The sequence below is a fragment of the Scyliorhinus canicula genome, chromosome 14, assembly GCF_902713615.1.
Source record: "Scyliorhinus canicula chromosome 14, sScyCan1.1, whole genome shotgun sequence".
Classification (NCBI taxonomy): domain Eukaryota; kingdom Metazoa; phylum Chordata; class Chondrichthyes; order Carcharhiniformes; family Scyliorhinidae; genus Scyliorhinus; species Scyliorhinus canicula.
Window position 1 is genome coordinate 88,579,345 of NC_052159.1, and position 17,828 is coordinate 88,597,172.

A 17,828-nucleotide genomic window follows, 5' to 3' on the forward strand; every position below is an offset into this window, starting at 1 on the left:
TTAAGTGGGGGTTACTGGGTTACGGAGATAGGGTAGATACATGGGCTTGTGTGGAGTGCTCTTTGGAAGGGCTGGTGCAGACTTGATGGGCCGAATGGCCTCCTTCACTGTAAATTCTTTGATTTTTATGAAAGCTGAGGAGCTGCAGTACCTTGTAGCCTCTGAGAATGAAGGGAGCAGCAACGCTTACTTTATTATACATCACCGCATCAAGTGTTTATTCTTTTAGTTTAGTGAGAGCTAAAAATTAGCAAACCATTTATTGGATGGACTCTTGCTTTGTGACCTGTTGAGGTGAAGGGAGGCAGCATGCAAACCTTGTGCTGCCTCCTGATGCTGCCTCCTGATTGGAGAATAGGGATAAGCACCTGTCACGTTACTGGCTGCCTCTGTGGTCAAAAGGGTGCCGAAAAGTATGCTAAAGAACATGATGCAGCCAGCCTGCTGTTATTCGAGGCATTCCATCACTACTAAGGAGGCTGCTGCTGAATTTATCTGCTTTAATTGTAGGTCCTAGGCAGCACGGCGTACTGTCCGAGCTGTGGCAGGTACATCACCCAAAAAGTGCTGCACAATCATATTGACATTCTTCCCCCTCTCTTGCAAGTGAAGGTGGCTCACAATAGAGAGAAGCAGAGTAGAACCAATTGAGGACACGAACACCTGGATCTCCTAAGCCAAAACAAGGAGATGGGTCTTCAAATCATAGCGCCAACTGGAATGTAGCCCATGGTATCTCGCATTGCTGAGAACCAATGAGGATGTTGGAATGCACCAGCCTTGTGACCCTTCTCAATTCTCAGCACAACCTCATCCTATCTGGCACGGGTGAGCTGCCTGCCTAGCCACAACAGCTGGAGAAGAAGGAGGAAGAGAGAAGAACAGCAAGGAACAGGTGGATGAAGAAATCCACCACTTATGCTCGTGGCCACTGTAATAATAATAATCTTTATTGTCACAAGTAGGCTTGCATTAACACTGCAATGAAGTTACTGTGAACAGCCCCTAGTCGCCACATTCCGGCACCTGTTCGGGTACACAGAGGGAGAATTCAGAATGTCCAAGTTGCCTAACAAGCACGTCTTTCAGCATTTGTGAGAGGAAACCAGAGCACCTGGAGGAAACCCACGCAGACATGGGGAGAACTTGCAGACTCCGCACAGACAGTGACCCAAGTTGGGAATCGAACCTGGGACCCTGGAGCTGTGATGCAACAGTGCTACCCACTGTGCTACCCTGCTGCCCACTAGCTCCGATACTGACACTGGAGACTAGTGTAGAATTCGGATCCGCACGTGGCGAGTCACCAGATGTGAGTGGGCTGCAGCCTCGAAGGGAGCAAAGAATTGTTCATTTGCCAGATAAACAGAGGATGAGGTTGCAGGAGATTCAGATGAGAATCTTTAATAATAATCTAACAATCTTTATTATTGTCACAAGTAGGCTTACATTAACACTGCAATGAAGTTACTGTGAAAATCCCCTAGTCGCCACAGTCCGGCACCTGTTCGAGGTCACAGAGGAAGAATTCAGAATGCCCAAATTACTTAATGGCACATCTTTCGGGACTTGTGGGAGGAATAAAACCAGAGCACCCAGAGGAAACCCACGCAGACACGGGGAGAACATGCAGACTCTGCAGTGACAGTGACCCAAGCCGGGAATCGAACCTGGGACCCTGGTGCTGTGAAGCAACAATGTTAACCCCTGTGCTACCATGCAGTCCTATAGGACAGCAAACAGGAGGAAACTTATGGCCATGTACATCCAGATGCTAGGTGCATTGTCGGGTAGCCTCCTTTCATTATTAAGAAGCACAGAAAAGTGTGGCTTCAATTTGTCAAAGGGCATCAAGCAAAGCTTTCCCACTGAGCCTTGGCTCCGTCTACTTGTTTTGGTGCAAATCCAGACACTGCAATTGCAGCCTTGATACTTGCTGCAGCCTTTTGCAGCAGGATTTTGGTGCAATTCCTCTGCCATCTGTGAGGGTGCAGCAGCAATCTATTAAAACCAAAAATTCACTGCAACACCGCCAAGTACATTCTAGAGTTCTTTCATATACTTAGCAATAACAATTATTCAAAATGACCTCATAAGCCACTTCAGTGCCAGGCCCTTTAAATAACGTAAGCGCTGGGCCCTTCGTCCAACTGAGCACTTAATTTTTGATGAGCGACAAACAAATTAATTGAATGGCTCTGTTTGGAAACATTTGGAAAATGGATAATAGGGCTGTGTGATGTCAGGGTAGCACCATTTCAGTTGCATGCAAAGGATGCTCGATTGAACACACTCTTCAACAGTGGTTCAGGGTGTAGAACCTGCCAGGGCTGGCAGTGCACCCCCAGGTTGCTATTTGGGTTTGTAGGCCATGCTACAAGTAATGCAATCTGAATTCTACATATAGGTTCTTAAATGTGAGGCAAAGGGCATAATCTAAAGCACAAAGGTAATTACTGGTCAGTAATTTGAAAAGCACACAATACCTGCATTCCCCAATGTGCAGTGTAGTTTAAAGGAGAATCAACATTGGGAGGGTTTTTTAACCTCTGCCGAAATAACTGAAATGGGTGAAGCATCCAGACTGATGCCTTGATGCCAGTGTCAAGAGATCCAAAATATTTTCAGGTTTGGGTGAGCCGGCGTCTGGTGGTGTGGCGCGATTCTCACGCCCCCTCCCCAGCGATTCTCCAACCCGGCGCAGGGTCGGAGAATCCTGGTCAATGTCTTCTGTGCTGTGTTTTCAGTGAGATAGGCACAAAAAATACCTAAACACTATGGCTGGAATTTTCTCATCCCGTCATATGTTCCTTGGCGGAAATGGAAACCGGGAGTGTTCCTCACCAATGAGCGGGGAAGCCATTATGTGCAATTATGAGCTAACCACCTAATTGTGCATGCACGCAGTTCATGATGTGTTCACAGGTGGGCGGTTTTGGAGTAGAGGGCAAGTTGCAGATGTTGCTGGCTCCATAGACGGGATTCTCCAACCCTGCGCCGGGTCGGAGAATTGCCGGGGGTGGGGGGCACGAATCGCGCCTCGCCGCCCCGATGACGGGACGCGATTCTCCGCAGAGCGGAGAATTGGCATCATTAGGGCCGGCGCGGCACTGGTCGGGGGCCGCACTATGGGGCCACCCCCGCGATTCTCTGGCCCGGATGGGCCGAGCTGCCGTTAAAAAAAAACCCGAGTCCCGCCGGTGCCATTCTAACATGATCTGAGCCGGCGGGACTCGGTGTTGAAGGGTCCGGGTGCGGCCTGTGGGGGGAAGGGGGTTTCGACCCCAGGGGGGCCACCGATGTGGCCTGGCCCATGACCGGGACCCACCGATCTGTCTCCCGGCCTCTTTCTTCCACTCCGGCGCCTGTACTCCAGTGCAATGTTGGGTCGGGGCCGGGGCGGACAAGGGAGACACCGCGCATGTGCAGAAATCGCGACGGCGTTTCCGACGGCCTCAGGATCAGAGAATCCCGCCCCATGTACCTACTGACGTTCATCTACTAGCTGCTGGAACTTGCAGGTTAAGAGAGGACTGTCAAAGTAGCCTTCGGGATTTGCAGCAGTGAATCTTTCACATAACACACACAGGTGCCACTGAGAGTCAGTGGTGGAGGGACTGAATGTTTATTTATTTTTTAATTCATTTACAGGATGTGGGTGTTGCTGGTTAGGCCAGCATTTACTGCCCATCCACAATTACCCTTCAGAAGGTGGTGGTGAGTTGCCTTCTTGGACCACTGTAATCCCTGAGGTGCAGGTACACCTCCAGTGCTGTTAGGGAGGGAGTTCCAGGTTTTTGACCCAGAAACAGTGAAGGAACGGCGATATATTTCCAAGTCAGGATGGTGAGTGACTTGGAGGGGAATCTCCAGGTGGTGGGGTTCCCAGGTATCTACTGCTCACGTCCTTCTAGATGATAGTGGTCGTGGGTTTGGAAGGTGCTGCCTCAGGAAACTTGGCGAGTTACTGCAGTGCATCTCGGAGATGGTACATACGGCTGTCACTGTTTGTCAGTGGTGGAGGGATTGAATGTTGGTGGAAGGGGCAGCAGTCAAACGGGCTGCTTTGTCCTGGATGGTGTTGAGCTTCTTGAGTGCTCTTGGAGCTGCACTTATCCTGGCAAGTGGAGGGTATTCCTGACTTGTGCCTTGTAGATGGTGGATAGGCTTTGTGCAGTAGTGGTGGTGGGGGAGGGGGGGGGGGGGGGGGGGGGGGGTCAGGAGATAAGTTACTTGCCTTTGATCTGCTCTGATAACCACAGCATTAATATTCCTGTTCTAGTTCAGATTCTGATCAGTGGTAACTCCCAGGATGTGGACACTCAACAATGGTAATGCCATTGAATGTCAGGGGGCGATGATTAGATCCGCTCTTGCAGGAGATAGTCATTGCCTGGTGCTTGTGTGGCGCGAAAGTAACTTGCCAGCCCAAGCCTGGATACTGTCCAGATCTTGCTGCATTTGTACATGGACTACTTCATTATCTGAGGAGTCACGAATGGTGCTGAACATTTTTCAGTCACCTGGTAACATTCCCACTTCTGACCTTGTGATAGAAGTGAGGTTATTGATGAAGCAGCTGAAGATGATCTGGCCGAGGATACTACTCTGAGGAACTGGTGCTGGATGGGGTGCCAATCAAGCCTGCTTCGTCCTGTGGTGTTGAGCTACACTTATCCAGGTTAGTGCACTGTACGTGTTCAAACCCCTCACTTGGAGTTAGTTGAGAAGGGGATAGGGCAGCTCAACCTCCCTCCAGGTACCCCTTCTCCTCCCTTATTGTATCTGACTCTTTGAGGAGCACCAGTCGGACACCCCTGGGGCATCCACCCAAGATACTCCAAGGGTGTTCATTCATTTCCAAGTCCCAATTGGCTATTACCCCATTTGCTCCATCCGCTGAGCCTGCAGAGGGTACACGTTCCCAGAGCAGGAGGCCCAAAGCAGGCCAGGACCCTTCAGATATCGACCTCCAGAGGACGCCCGCCAGAGCTATCATAGTCAAGAGTACATAGTAGTCAGCACGCTGCCTTCACCTCTGCTGATGATGTCATGGAAGTACTGACATGTAGTGACCGGGTCAGAAAAATTAAGGTGTAGCAAGTCTGCTGGCACGCTGTGCAATCATTAAAAATACTTATTGCAACTTTGCCCTCTGTAAATAAATGAATCATTTCACTTTATGATGGTCTTCTGGGTTTTTCTTCCTGCTGCTTATATTATTGGCTGTGCGCAATACCCCCACCCAGGGAGACTGAGGCTGGTTCTGTCTCCCCTGCGCACTACCACCCCTGCCCTCCACCTCCGTACTAATCCTTACTGATCATGAACCTGATCCTGAACCCTCCCCATGTTTCCTAGTCACCAACACACCTCCCCACAAACACAATGTCTTCTCCACCCTGGATGTCTCCTCGATTTACATAATTCCTGAGGTTATGGTATTCCCTCGGTGCTCCAGCGATTTCTCTTGAACTGCTCTTAACTGTCTCGATGTGAGCAAGCCAGGATTGTCTGGTTGTAAATTGGACAGGTGTAAATTCCCGTTGGTGAAATGGAAGAAATGCCATGAAGATGTAAATTCGATTCCTGACTAGATTCAGTGGGACGGGCAGTCCACCATGATAATCTACCGTGATCATTGGGACCAAAAATTCCGGCCATCACTTTTAGCTGTCGAAGACCAATCTTTTTCATCCAGGCATATTCTCCACCTCGCCAGCCATGAGCATGGGACTACAGATTCCTATCTCATTTCTCACCATTGGGAATATTCTCTGCTCGTGCCTGCTACAAATCTTTGCACTGGCAGCATAGGATAATTCTGGCCCATTTAATTTCTTTGAAGATAGTTAATTTCTGCTTTATTGAAACATTTCAGTGGACAAAATCTGGAGTTTTGAAAGAAAGAAATATTCTTCAGAGTACTGGCAAGTATGTTATTGTGTAATTTCATTTTAGTAGTCCAGACGCATCTGTTGCTATGAGATCTGACTGTGCACGTGTGTGGTTTGCATGTCAACACCTGTAAAGAGCCATTTTGCTGTCATTATTGATTCTCATGGTGTTATGACGAAGTGAGGAGGAGTAAGCAGGTTTCCCTTCTATTGAACCCATTCAGTTGGTCACAACAAAAGTTTCAAATTTTATTTTCCAATTCAAAAGTATTTATTTTTAATAAAGAGCCAGTCAAACCAGGTTTTCTTGAGTAAAAAAAGAGTTTATCAGTTGAAATCCGAGGAAACATTAGTGAAGATGCAACATCACACATGCAGATATCAGAAGTAAGAAAGTTAAAGTCCAATAAAATGTTAAACAAATATAAAGTTCAGTCCTTTGCTTGTCCTTGAGACTTTGATCGTTGAACGTTGCGTTGTGGCTGTTTGAAGTTAGTTGGTTTCCTAACAAAATTTGGAGCTGACTTGGTTCAGGTCTAATCTGCACTTTGTTAATGATATCCTTCTAGTTTCCAAGAGAGAGGGAAAAATCTTTACTGCCCTCGTCCAGCAGTGGATTTTAAATGACTGTGATGTTTCTTTTTCCTCCTCCTGATACTGCTTGGCAGAACCAGATTTTAAAACATCTGTCTGTATATTCCCAGGGAGGAATTTGATTAGCGTTTCTTGAAGTGATTGTTGCAGACCATGCAGTCCCATTTTTTGGTATTTTCATCTCTGAAACCTTAGATATATTTCAAGATAAGATCAACAGGACGTGCTGTTATTTCATCCTCCACACAAGGCCTTGAATGTCTTATGTATACCTGGCTGGTTAGCAGTTCCCATTATTATGGTCCAGGGTTTAGAGAACCCCAAAGGGTATCATGGAGCTCACCTGACCCACAACTTTTAATAGATTGTGATATGGGGAGCACACGGCCCACTCTACAGGTGTGGTACCCAGAAATGTAAAAGTATTTTTTAAAGAAAAACAATGTTTATTCTAAGAAATCAAGTTAACCTTTTTAAAACATATACTGAACATCTTAGCAACCATCAATTCAAATATAACCCTCAAAGAATACAACACTAAGTTAACTTTAAGCTGTCCGTTTAACATCCATATGACTTAACCAAAAAACCTTTAAACAGAAGCACATCATGTTAAAGTCACTACTGCAAGCAGTTATTCATTTTAAATCACCAAAGGATCGATTTACAGTCTTTAGATTACATAGAGAGAGACTCGTACACCTTCTGGATGTGACTGCAGCTATCAAGCTCTGAAAATGAAACTAAAGCACACCCTGCAGCAAACAGCCAAAAACGAAAGTAAAAAACTGACAGACAGCCCAGCTCCACCCACTCTCTGACATCACTGCAGTAATAAACACCCATTTCTTAAAGGTACTCTCACTACAGATATTTATATACATACCCATTTATAAACACCCATTTCTTAAAGGTACTCTCACGTGACACCTCCCCCCAAGAAAAAAAAATAAACCATCAACTTCAAGATGGTTTCATTTTTCACCTTTTCACTATCCTTTAAAAAACGACACATGCAAACAGGTACAATAATATAGTCGATTTTTTGTTTTCCCTCCAACTGGAATCCTTCTTGATTGACAGACTCTTTGAATAAGAAGGTCTCTGCACAATCCCTCCATTTCTCTACACCTCGGCATTTCTCTTTAAAGTCAGATGCTTTAGTTCAATCTGATCACAGAGTCCCTTGTAATTCTCCAACACAGGAGCATTGGTTATCACAGTTTTCAGGCAGTCAAATGCCTGTCGAAAGTCCACTGTCCACTGAAAGTTTTGATGTTTCCTCAGCAAGTCAGTGGAGCAACCACACTACAAAATTTTTTCGCAAATGTTCGATCAAATCCACTCATGACAAGAAATCGCATTATTTTCCTTCGTCTTGAGGGTATTGGAAACTCCTCAATAACTGTTGGTTTCACATCCGTGTGACCATTCAACCCTGTCCAATTGTATGGCCAAGGAAAGTGACTTGAGCTTTTCCAAATTCCACTTTTGGCTATGTTTACCACCAAACCTGCCTCCTGAAGTTGATCGAATAACTCCATCAGATGTTTTAAACGTTCTTTCCATGTCTGGCTGAAAATGACCAGATCGTCGATGTATACCGCACAATTGGGTAATCCTGAAACAACTTTGTTAATTAACTGTTGAACTATGGCTGGGGCGTTTTCCATGCCAAATTGCTTAACCTTGAATTGGTATACACCATCTGGAGTCACAAAAGCTGAAATGTCCTTCGCCCTTTTGGATAAAGATACCTGCCAGTAACCTTTAAGTAAATCCAGTTTGGAAATAAAAGCTGATTGTCCCACTTTCTCAATGCAATCCTCCAAACATGGGATAAGATAAGAGTTTGTTCTTGTAACTGCATTAACCTTTCTATAGTCCACACACAACCATTGGATACCGTCTGGTTTGGGTACCATCACTATGGGTGAACTCCATTGGCTGCAACCCACTTCAATTATGTCATTTTTAAGCATACTCTCAATCTCTTTGTTAACCTGTGCCAATTTTAAAGGGTTAAGTCTGTATGGATGTTTGATTGGAACAGCATTTCCCACATCTACATCATGTGTAGCCATTTTAGTACTTCCCAATTTATCTCCACAAACTTGTGCATATGATATTGATAACTCTTTCAGGTCAGTTCATAGAACATAGAACAGTACAGCACAGAACAGGCCCTTCGGCCCTCAATGTTGTGCTGAGCCATGATCACCCTACTCAAACCCACGTATCCACCCTATACCCGTAACCCAACAACACCCCCCTTAACCTTACTTTCATTAGGACACTACGGGCAATTTAGCATGGCCAATCCACCTAACCCGCACATCTTTGGACTGTGGGAGGAAACCGGAGCACCCGGAGGAAACCCACGCACACAGGGGGAGGACTTGCAGACTCCACACAGACAGTGACCCAGCCGGGAATCGAACCTGGAACCCTGGAGCTGTGAAGCATTTATGCTAACCACCATGCTACCCTGCTGCCCCATTTTTCCTCTGGAAGGTAACTCAACAATTTATCCCAATTTTTAAGAGCATCCTCATTTTCGCAGTCATCTGGATTTGATTCATCACTTAGGGTTAGAATCATTAAAACCGCCTCCTTTTCCTCCTTCCCTTTCAAAGTACCTTTTAAGCATATTCACATGACACACTCGGTGAGTCTTCCTTCTATCTGGTGTTTTTACCATATAATTTACCTCACTTAATTTCCTTTCAATCTGATAAGGTCCACAAAACCTAGCTTTTAAAGGTTCACCTACCACTGGTAAAACTACGAAGTTTAGATTTCTTGTCCGCTACCTGTTTCATCACATTTTGTGCAACTGTCAAATGTCTCGCCAATTCACCTGCTCTATTTAATCGTTCTTTAAAATTTGACACATATGCAATAATGTAAGTTCTCATTTCTCACTCACCAATTTTTCCTTAATCAATTTAAGTGGTCCTCTTACCTCATGACCAAACATTAGTTCAAAAGGCCTGAATTTGGTTGACTTATTAGGTACATCCCTAATTGCAAACCGTACAAATAGAATTTCTTTATCCCAATCCTCTGGAGAATTGTGACAATAAGCACTCAACATTGTCTTTAATGTCTGATGCGACCTTTCTAATGCGCCCTGTAATTCTGGACGGTACGCAGTTGATTTAAATTGTTTTATTCATAAACTAGCCATAACTTCTTTGAATTACTTCTTTGAGGTAAAATTTGATCCTTGATCCGATTGTATTTCTGTGGATAGTCCATATCGAGTAAAGAATTTAAGTAACTCCTCCACAATATTTTTAGCTGTAATATTACATGCTGGAATGGCCCCTGGAAACCTAGTAGACACATCCATTATAGTTAAAAGATGTTGATTCCCACATTTTGTTTTAGGAAGCGGTCCTATGCAATCAATTAGGACCCTTGTAAAAGGTTCCACAAATGCTGGAATGGGTATTAAGGGCGCTGGTTTTATCACTGCTTGAGGTTTCCCTATCACTTGACATGTGTGACATGATTGACAAAATGTAACTACATCTTGATATCCAGGCCAATAAAAATGTTTCTTGATTTTAGCTTGAGTTTTTCTTATTCCCAAATGACCTCCCACTGGTACCTCATGTGCAACTCGCAACACCTCCTTTCTATACCCTACCGGCAATACTATTTGATGAACTTCTGCCCACTTTTCTTCCGCCTGTTTATGTAAAGGTCTAATTTTCTCATCAAGACATTACTTTTACGGTAATAACACTCTGGTATACATGCAGATTCCTTTTCCGTGTATGCTTTCTGATACATCCGTTTTATTTCTATATCTTTCTGTAGTAATTCCGCCAATTTTTCTGAACTAAAAATATCCGCCTCATCCTCCACCTGTTCTTGTTCTTTTTCAACCATCTGATCAAACATCGTTTCTGATAATTGAACTTTAACTTTATCTTCACTCTTTGATTTCTCCTCTTGTCTTAACCTGTGACTTTGCGACCTTGTTACTACACAATCCTGAAAAATCCCAGGATATTCGTCCTTCAACACTTCAGTTGTCTGATTTTCCACTGGCTTATCAACCACAGTAGTCATCACTCCCACCTGCGATCCAGCTATATTGCATTTTAATACCTTCCTTTGAGAGAGTTCCTGCTTTGAAATGGTGTGAAATTCAATGCAACAGGTCTGCAATCCAATTTTTATAGAAGCTTTCCAGATGAATGGTCAACTTACAGTATCAGACCTCAGATGACTCATGGCAACCATTTTTTGATCATTGACTTTTCTTGTTTTTTTCACAATTCTTTGAACAGTTCAATGTTTCTGTGGTTAGCTGGTGAAGTTGTTGGTAGATTTCACTCAGTCACAATTTAATATCATTGTGATACTTGATGGTGTTTGATTTTATATTAATAACAGGTTCTTGGTCACAACTGTGTGAAAGTCTCCTTCACCTGAATTTTCTTGCTTTAAGGCAGTTTATTTTCTGAACATGCAATATGGTTTAGGTGATCAGGCATCCTAGTTCCGATGGGACAGTCCTGGTTTTTCATTGACGTCCAATTGGCCTAACAGTTTTCTCCAGATTGCACAAATGTCAAGCTTTTCAGCTTCCCTGAGACCCCGCCTCTTTACCCTGACCCTTGAGTTCCATTTACTATCCATAAAACACTCTCCTGTAGTTCTGAATCCTTTAAATTGGAATGCCGCCCACTCACTGACCATAAAGCTGCTACACTGGATGCTCCTCAGTGCATAGAAATCCTTCTTAGTGGTATCACAGCCAGGAGGGATTCAGCTGTTGCTTGACAAAAAATTGACAGTGGTGTCTGCCAACAACAAACCGCACTTGGAGATAGTCAAACTGCGCCCTTGGCAAACCACCAATCAACGCTGAGGAAGGTGGCAGGCAAGTTCATGGCTAGATCACATGCTTTCCTGTATGTGACTCTGGCTGCAAACAGAACCTCCCACACTTGAGCTATGTGTGCTGGCTCAAAATCTGTCTTGCTGGAAGCGTCTATTGGTAGAATCCAGTGTGCAAATGAAAATATATAAGACTTTTAAATGGGCGTTGGTCTTTCCATTGTGAATTGCACAGTAAAGTTAGAGTGGAATAGAGGAGATTGGGAACTTCTGACAAATGAAGCCTTGGTTCAGTTCATATAAAGACAATGAGGCGGAAATATAAAGAAAATTTCGGTGGTGCATATCTGCTCTCCAATAATTGGTTGTCTTTATAGGGCTATCAACTCTGACTGGACACATTCCTGGAGATTACATATTACCTACCTTTGATTGCCCCTCCACATGACTTTTGCCAACATGTTAATCATCGTGGCGCCCCACTTTCCCAAGGCTTTTCACTGAGCTGGAGTTTTGACTTTTGTAAATCTGGTCACCCTTTATGTGGTTTGTGACAGTGATCTGCTTCCTTAACTTGAAATATGGCACATCATTGGTTTCTTGCCCGACATCAATGTGACCATATATGAAGTTTATTTGCTTTATCAGTGAAGGTGGCTTTAGTTACCACACAAGATCTTGAATATGCAGTTGCCGATAAATTTTGAATAAACTCTATCCCTTACGTGATTTTCTTTTTGCTGCTGGTTTTCATTACGCAATGTGTTTTGCAGGTTTCAGGTAACTGCAGTGGGTAATGTACCAAGTTGCTCCAATTTGTCCTTAGTTATCTAAATTTAGAACATTACTTATATTACAACTAAGTTTTATATATGAATTTTACTTTGAATTCAAGGCTAGTTAAATGTTGATAATTTTACCTACTGATTTTCACTTATCATTAAGGATTTTCTGTGTAATCTATTTAATTGTGTTCTTGTCATTGAGATTGTTGATATCTGTTTGTGTGCAGGGAGATTTAATCTATGTTAACTATGCTCGGATTGAGGATTTCTTCCATTTGGAAAGAAAACTGGATATCAATTGCACTGGAAAAATTCTGATTGCCAGATATGGGAAAATCTTTCGAGGAAACAAGGTACAGATGTATTGGTTACATTTATTTGAAATATTATGCATTTTTCTACAGCAATACGATAATCATCGAATAACGGAGTTTACTTTGTTTTGAGGGGGGCAGCATGGTGGTGCAGTGGTTAGCACTACTGTCTCATGGTGCCAAAGACCTGGATTTGATCCCAGCCCAGGGTCACCGTCCGTGTGGAGTTTGCACATTCCCCTCATGTCTGCGTGGGTTGACTCCCACAACCCAAAGATTATAGATGTACAGGATAGGTGGATTGGCCACGCTAAATGGCCCCTTAATTGGTAAAAAATAATTGGGTACTCTAAATTGGGTAGTCTAAGAAGGGCTTGAGGTTCATAAGGAGGAGGTGTTAGCAATTCTGGAAATTCTGGAATCCTGGGCCGGATGGGATTTATCCTAGGATTCTCTGGGAAGCTAGGGAGGAGATTGCTGAGCCTTTTGCTTTGATCTTTATGTCATCATTGTCTACAGGAATAGTGCCAGAAGACTGGAGGATAGCAAATGTTTTCCCCTTGTCCAAGAAGGGGAGTAGAGACAACCCCGGTTACTATAGACCAGTGAGCCTTACTTCTGTTGTGGGCAAAGTCTTGGAAAGGTTTATAAGAGATAGGATGTATAATCATCTGGAAAGGAATAATTTGATTAGAGATAGTCAACACGTTTTGTGAAGGGTAGGTCGTGCCTCACAAACCTTATTGAGTTCTTTGAGAAGGTGACCAAACAGGTGGACGAGGGTAAAGCTGTTGATGCGGTGCATATGAATTTCAGTAAAGCGTTTGATAAGGTTCCCCACGGTAGGCTATTGCAGAAAATACGGAGGCATGGGATTCAGGGTGATTTAGCAGTTTGGATCAGAAATTGGCTATCTGGAAGAAGACAAAGGGTGGCGGTTGATGGGAAATGTTCAGCCTGGAGTCCAGTTACTAGTGGTTTACCACAAGGATCTATTTTGGGGCCACTGCTGTTTGTCATTTTTATAAATGACCTGGAGGAGGGCGTAGAAGGATGGGTGAGTAAATTTGCAGATGACACTAAAGTCGGTGGAGTTGTGGACAGTGCGGAAGGATGATACAAGTTAAGAGGGACATAGATAAGCTGCAGAGCTGGGCTGAGAGGTGGCAAATGGCGTTTAATGCAGAAAAGTGTGAGGTGATTCATTTTGGAAGGAATAACAGGAAGACAGGGTACTGGGCTAATGCTAAGATTCTTGGTAGTGTGGATGAGCAGAGAGATCTTGGTGTCCATGTACATAGATCCCTGAAAGTTGCCACCCAGGTTGAGAGGGTTGTTAAGAAGGTGTACGGTGTGTTAGCTTTTATTGGTAGAGGGATTGCGTTTTGGAGCCATAAGGTCATGTTGCAGTTGTATAAAACTCTGGTGCGGCCGCATTTGGAGTATTGCGTGCAATTCTGGTTGCCGCATTATAGGAAGGATGTGGAAGCATTGGAAAGGGTGCAGAGGAGATTTACCAGGATGTTGCCTGGTATGGAGGGAAGATCTTATGAGGGAAGGCTGAGGGACTTGAGGCTGTTTTTGTTAGAGAGAAGAAGGTTAAGAGGTGACTTAATTGAGGCATACAAGATGATCAGAGGATTAGATCGGGTGGACAGTGAGAGCCTTTTTCCTTGGATGGTGATGTCTAGCACGAGGGGACATAGCTTTAAATTGAGGGGAGATAGATATAGGACAGATGTCAGAGGTAGGTTCTTTACTCAGAGAGTAGTAAGGGCGTGGAATGCCCTGCCTGCAACAGTAGGACTCGCCAACACTAAGGGCATTCAAATGGTCATTGGATAACCATATGGATGATAAGGGAATAGTGTAGATGGGCTTTAGAGTGGTTTCACAGGTCGGCGCAACATCGAGGGCCGAAGGGCCTGTACTGCGCTGTAATGTTCTATGTTCTAAATTTTAAAAAAAAATTAAATGAGAAAAGAATTTGTTTTGAAGGAGAAAAGCCGGTTTAATTAAAATTTGCAGTTTTAAATGTAAACTGTCATGGGGTTATGCAACTTCAGAGCCCCTGAGAACTGTGTGTAAAATGTGGGAAAACTCTATTAACTATTGAATGCAATCTGACTGTAGTGTAATGATGGTTCAGAAGTGCAGGCAGCATACAGGACTAAAGAAAGAATCGTCTGGAAGTCTCCACTCCAGTTTTAATGAGCAACTCCAACATTTTACCAAGTCAGTACGAACACATGATGAAATATAACAGACATTCAAAGTAAAGGACATTTTATTTTGCTACTTTACTCATTACAGTTAAAAGATATGCATACCATTAAGTGGCGTATTCATGCTTACTGTGGAGGAAGATATACCGTTACTTTATGCTGCAAGGCCTGGACAACATTCAGGCTTATACTGATTAGTGGCAAGTAGCACGTGCCAGGCAACGACCATCTCCAACAAGGGAGAATCTAACTATCTCCCTTTGGCACTGAATCCCCCACTATCAACATGCTGGAATTTACCATTGACCAGAAACTGAACTAAACCTGAAACTGAACCATATAAATGCTGTGGTGCAAGAACACCTCAGAGACTGGGAACTTTGTGGCGAGTAACTCACCTCCTGGTTACCCGAAGTTTGCCCACCACCCACAAGACAGAAGTCAGAAGTGTGATGAGTGCAGCTCCAACAGGACAGAATTTGTGAATATCTGGAGCAAAGGATTCTAGGATATTCCAAAAATACCAGCTCACATGGGATTTTCCCGTCTGGTTGCTGTCCTATTTGGAGTTTAGATGTTGTTCTGCCACAGCTAGTTCCATTTCTCAAAAATTCTGATCAAGTGGGGTTGGCAGTGGAACAATTCCCAAACTTAATATTGAATGACAAGAGTATTGGGACGTTAAGGACACCTCTTTGTGAGTGTGAGAATAATTTTGTAGATTACTTCTATCGTGTCAATGTGTCTCAACTGTTTGTCGTTGTACAGATAAAGCATTTTTTAAAGCATAACTTGTCTTCTCAGTTTGGCTGAATTATATCTTCCTTCTGTTCACCAGGTTAAGAATGCAATGAATGCTGGTGCTCAAGGACTCATCTTTTTCTCAGACCCTGCTGATTACTGTGCACCAGGAGTGCACCCGTATCCAGATGGTTGGAATCTCCCTGGGAGCGGTGTTCAACGTGGAAACATTTTAAACCTGGATGGAGCTGGGGACCCTCTAACCCCAGGCTTCCCAGCTAATGGTATGTACTGTAGCAAATATGTATGTTCTTGAGTAAGGTAACAACTGCTCTTTTCGGAGCAGATTTTACCCGGTCTAAACATAAAATCGCCTTAGTCACTGTTACTGCTTTCACCATGAAAATGCTCAAACGTTTAACCATATTCTTTATCAATATAAGTAAAGCAAATGCTTTGGTGCAATATGGAAACTTTATTTGAATTAATCAATTTATTTTCAGACTTTCTTCTATGCAGCTGCAAAACTCTATTAATGGAAAATGAGTGTTATTTTAACTAGCTGCTGTTAACCTTGGATAGATATTTGCTGCAATGAAGACCAAATGGTAAACAGTAAAGACTGCAAGTTGCATGGACGGATTTTTCCAACTGAAATAATAGAAAATAGCACTCAAACTTTGATTTCCTTATAATTATGAAGGTTCTGTTAACCTGAAAAAGCAGTAGCACTCATAAAACCTTGAACCATGTTCATAAAATGAATTTGAGCTTGTAATGTATATTATCAACTTTGTTTAAACATGGGATTTGACCCTATCATGATTATGGGGTTTAAATCTCGAAATGAAATCACTCGGGGTAAGTACTTGCAATAGGGCCATTCAGTGCATCATACCAAAACCACAGTCTCTCACAACAGTCTCCAACTGCTTTCTTGCTCCTCTTGTATTCACTGCAGTGGAGAAGATTATTGAAGGGTCCGGTCCTGGTGATCGCATTCCTTCCCTAATCACTATTAGACCGCCGGCAACCTCCCTGACAGGACTTTGTCTGAAGACTGGTGAACCGTCTGTCCCTAAATGAAGATTGTGTACATCGACAAACTGCCTGATGATGCTGGGTTGGTGGCCAACCCAGGGTACTACTTTGATGCATTCACTCAGCATTGTCCTAGTTCTGAGCTGATTGATCTTCTGCAACCACAACATCTTCCTTTGTACGATGTGCAACTCCAACCAGTGGGCAGTGTTCACCCAATTCCCATTGGCTTCAATTGTATGAAGGCTCTTTGGCACCAAACTTTGTCAAATGCTGCCATGATTCCAAGGGCAGGAACATTCCAAACACTCACTTGAGGTTATCTCTTTTTATCCATGTTTGGATCAAGGCTTTAATGAAGTAAACAAGATCAAAGAGTTGAATACAGAGCTCAAACATTGTTGTAGGAGAATTGGGTTATCGATTTACGGTCCATTGGCACAAGTACTGGGGAAAGAGGGAGCTGTAGCACTTGCATAGCCTTCACTTGAACTGTGTTAGGACCAAATTACTGATGAACTCTATAACTAGGGCTATAGTGAAGGCTTTAAACTAATTAAAGGTGCGTGGGGGCCTGGAGAGTTGGAAAGTTCAAGAGAAAGGACAGGGCAACAGTGCAGCGTAGTGATGCAGGTAATGATACATCGGGTGTGACAGGGAGACACAGAGTGTACAAAAAGTGTGCACCAGTAAATAAGGGGCTAAATTCTCTGCTTGGGAGACAGGAACATTTCAAAATGTCATTTTGGGCACGATTGGCAGGGTGTTTCTCAAAGGCCAGATTGGTGAGATCGTGGCCTGTACTTAATGGCACTTAGTGCCAAAAATGAGCTCCCACAAGATTCTCGTAGTTACTGGCTGTCTCGTCACCTGATTCGCCTGACTCATGCCTCAGCAACTCGCCACTAACAAGAAGGAGATGCTTTTAAACGCACTCTCCCCACTCATTCCCAGTCAGCACACAGGCATGGAAGCGCGCAGAGCTGCTCCTCACATTGGGGACGCTGACCTCACAAGTCTTCCTGATGCCATCGGTGTGAGACAGGATATCCTGTTACCTTTAGGGGATTGGAGTATCAAGAGCAGGGTCACCAGTACCACTTGAGAGGCAGCGGCTGTCAATGTGGGCAGCATGATCGTCCAATGTCGGAAGAAGACCTGTGACTTTCACCGAGCTGAAAGGTTAAGTTACCATCCCTCTCCTAGCACCAGTTTCGCCTGCCACCGCTCAAATTCTCAGCCGTCTCCCCCCACCCCAGCTATAAATCACTGCACCGTGCACCGTCCCCACATCTGACTGCGTTTGCTCCTCAAACCCCACTGGCACCCACCAGAAGAACCCCTTCATTTCCATGCCCACACCTGCTGTAGACT

General features: G+C 43.9%; 1 protein-coding gene across 1 annotated transcript in view; it reads left to right on the forward strand.

The window, feature by feature from the left end:
* Positions 1 to 17,828, forward strand: part of naalad2 (N-acetylated alpha-linked acidic dipeptidase 2) — a 232,795-nt gene that overhangs the window by 78,787 nt on the left and 136,180 nt on the right. The window contains exons 5-6 of the mRNA XM_038818871.1: positions 12,361 to 12,486; positions 15,511 to 15,697. Of these exons, the coding sequence (XP_038674799.1) occupies positions 12,361 to 12,486; positions 15,511 to 15,697 (313 nt within the window). The remainder of the gene's footprint in view (positions 1 to 12,360; positions 12,487 to 15,510; positions 15,698 to 17,828) is intronic.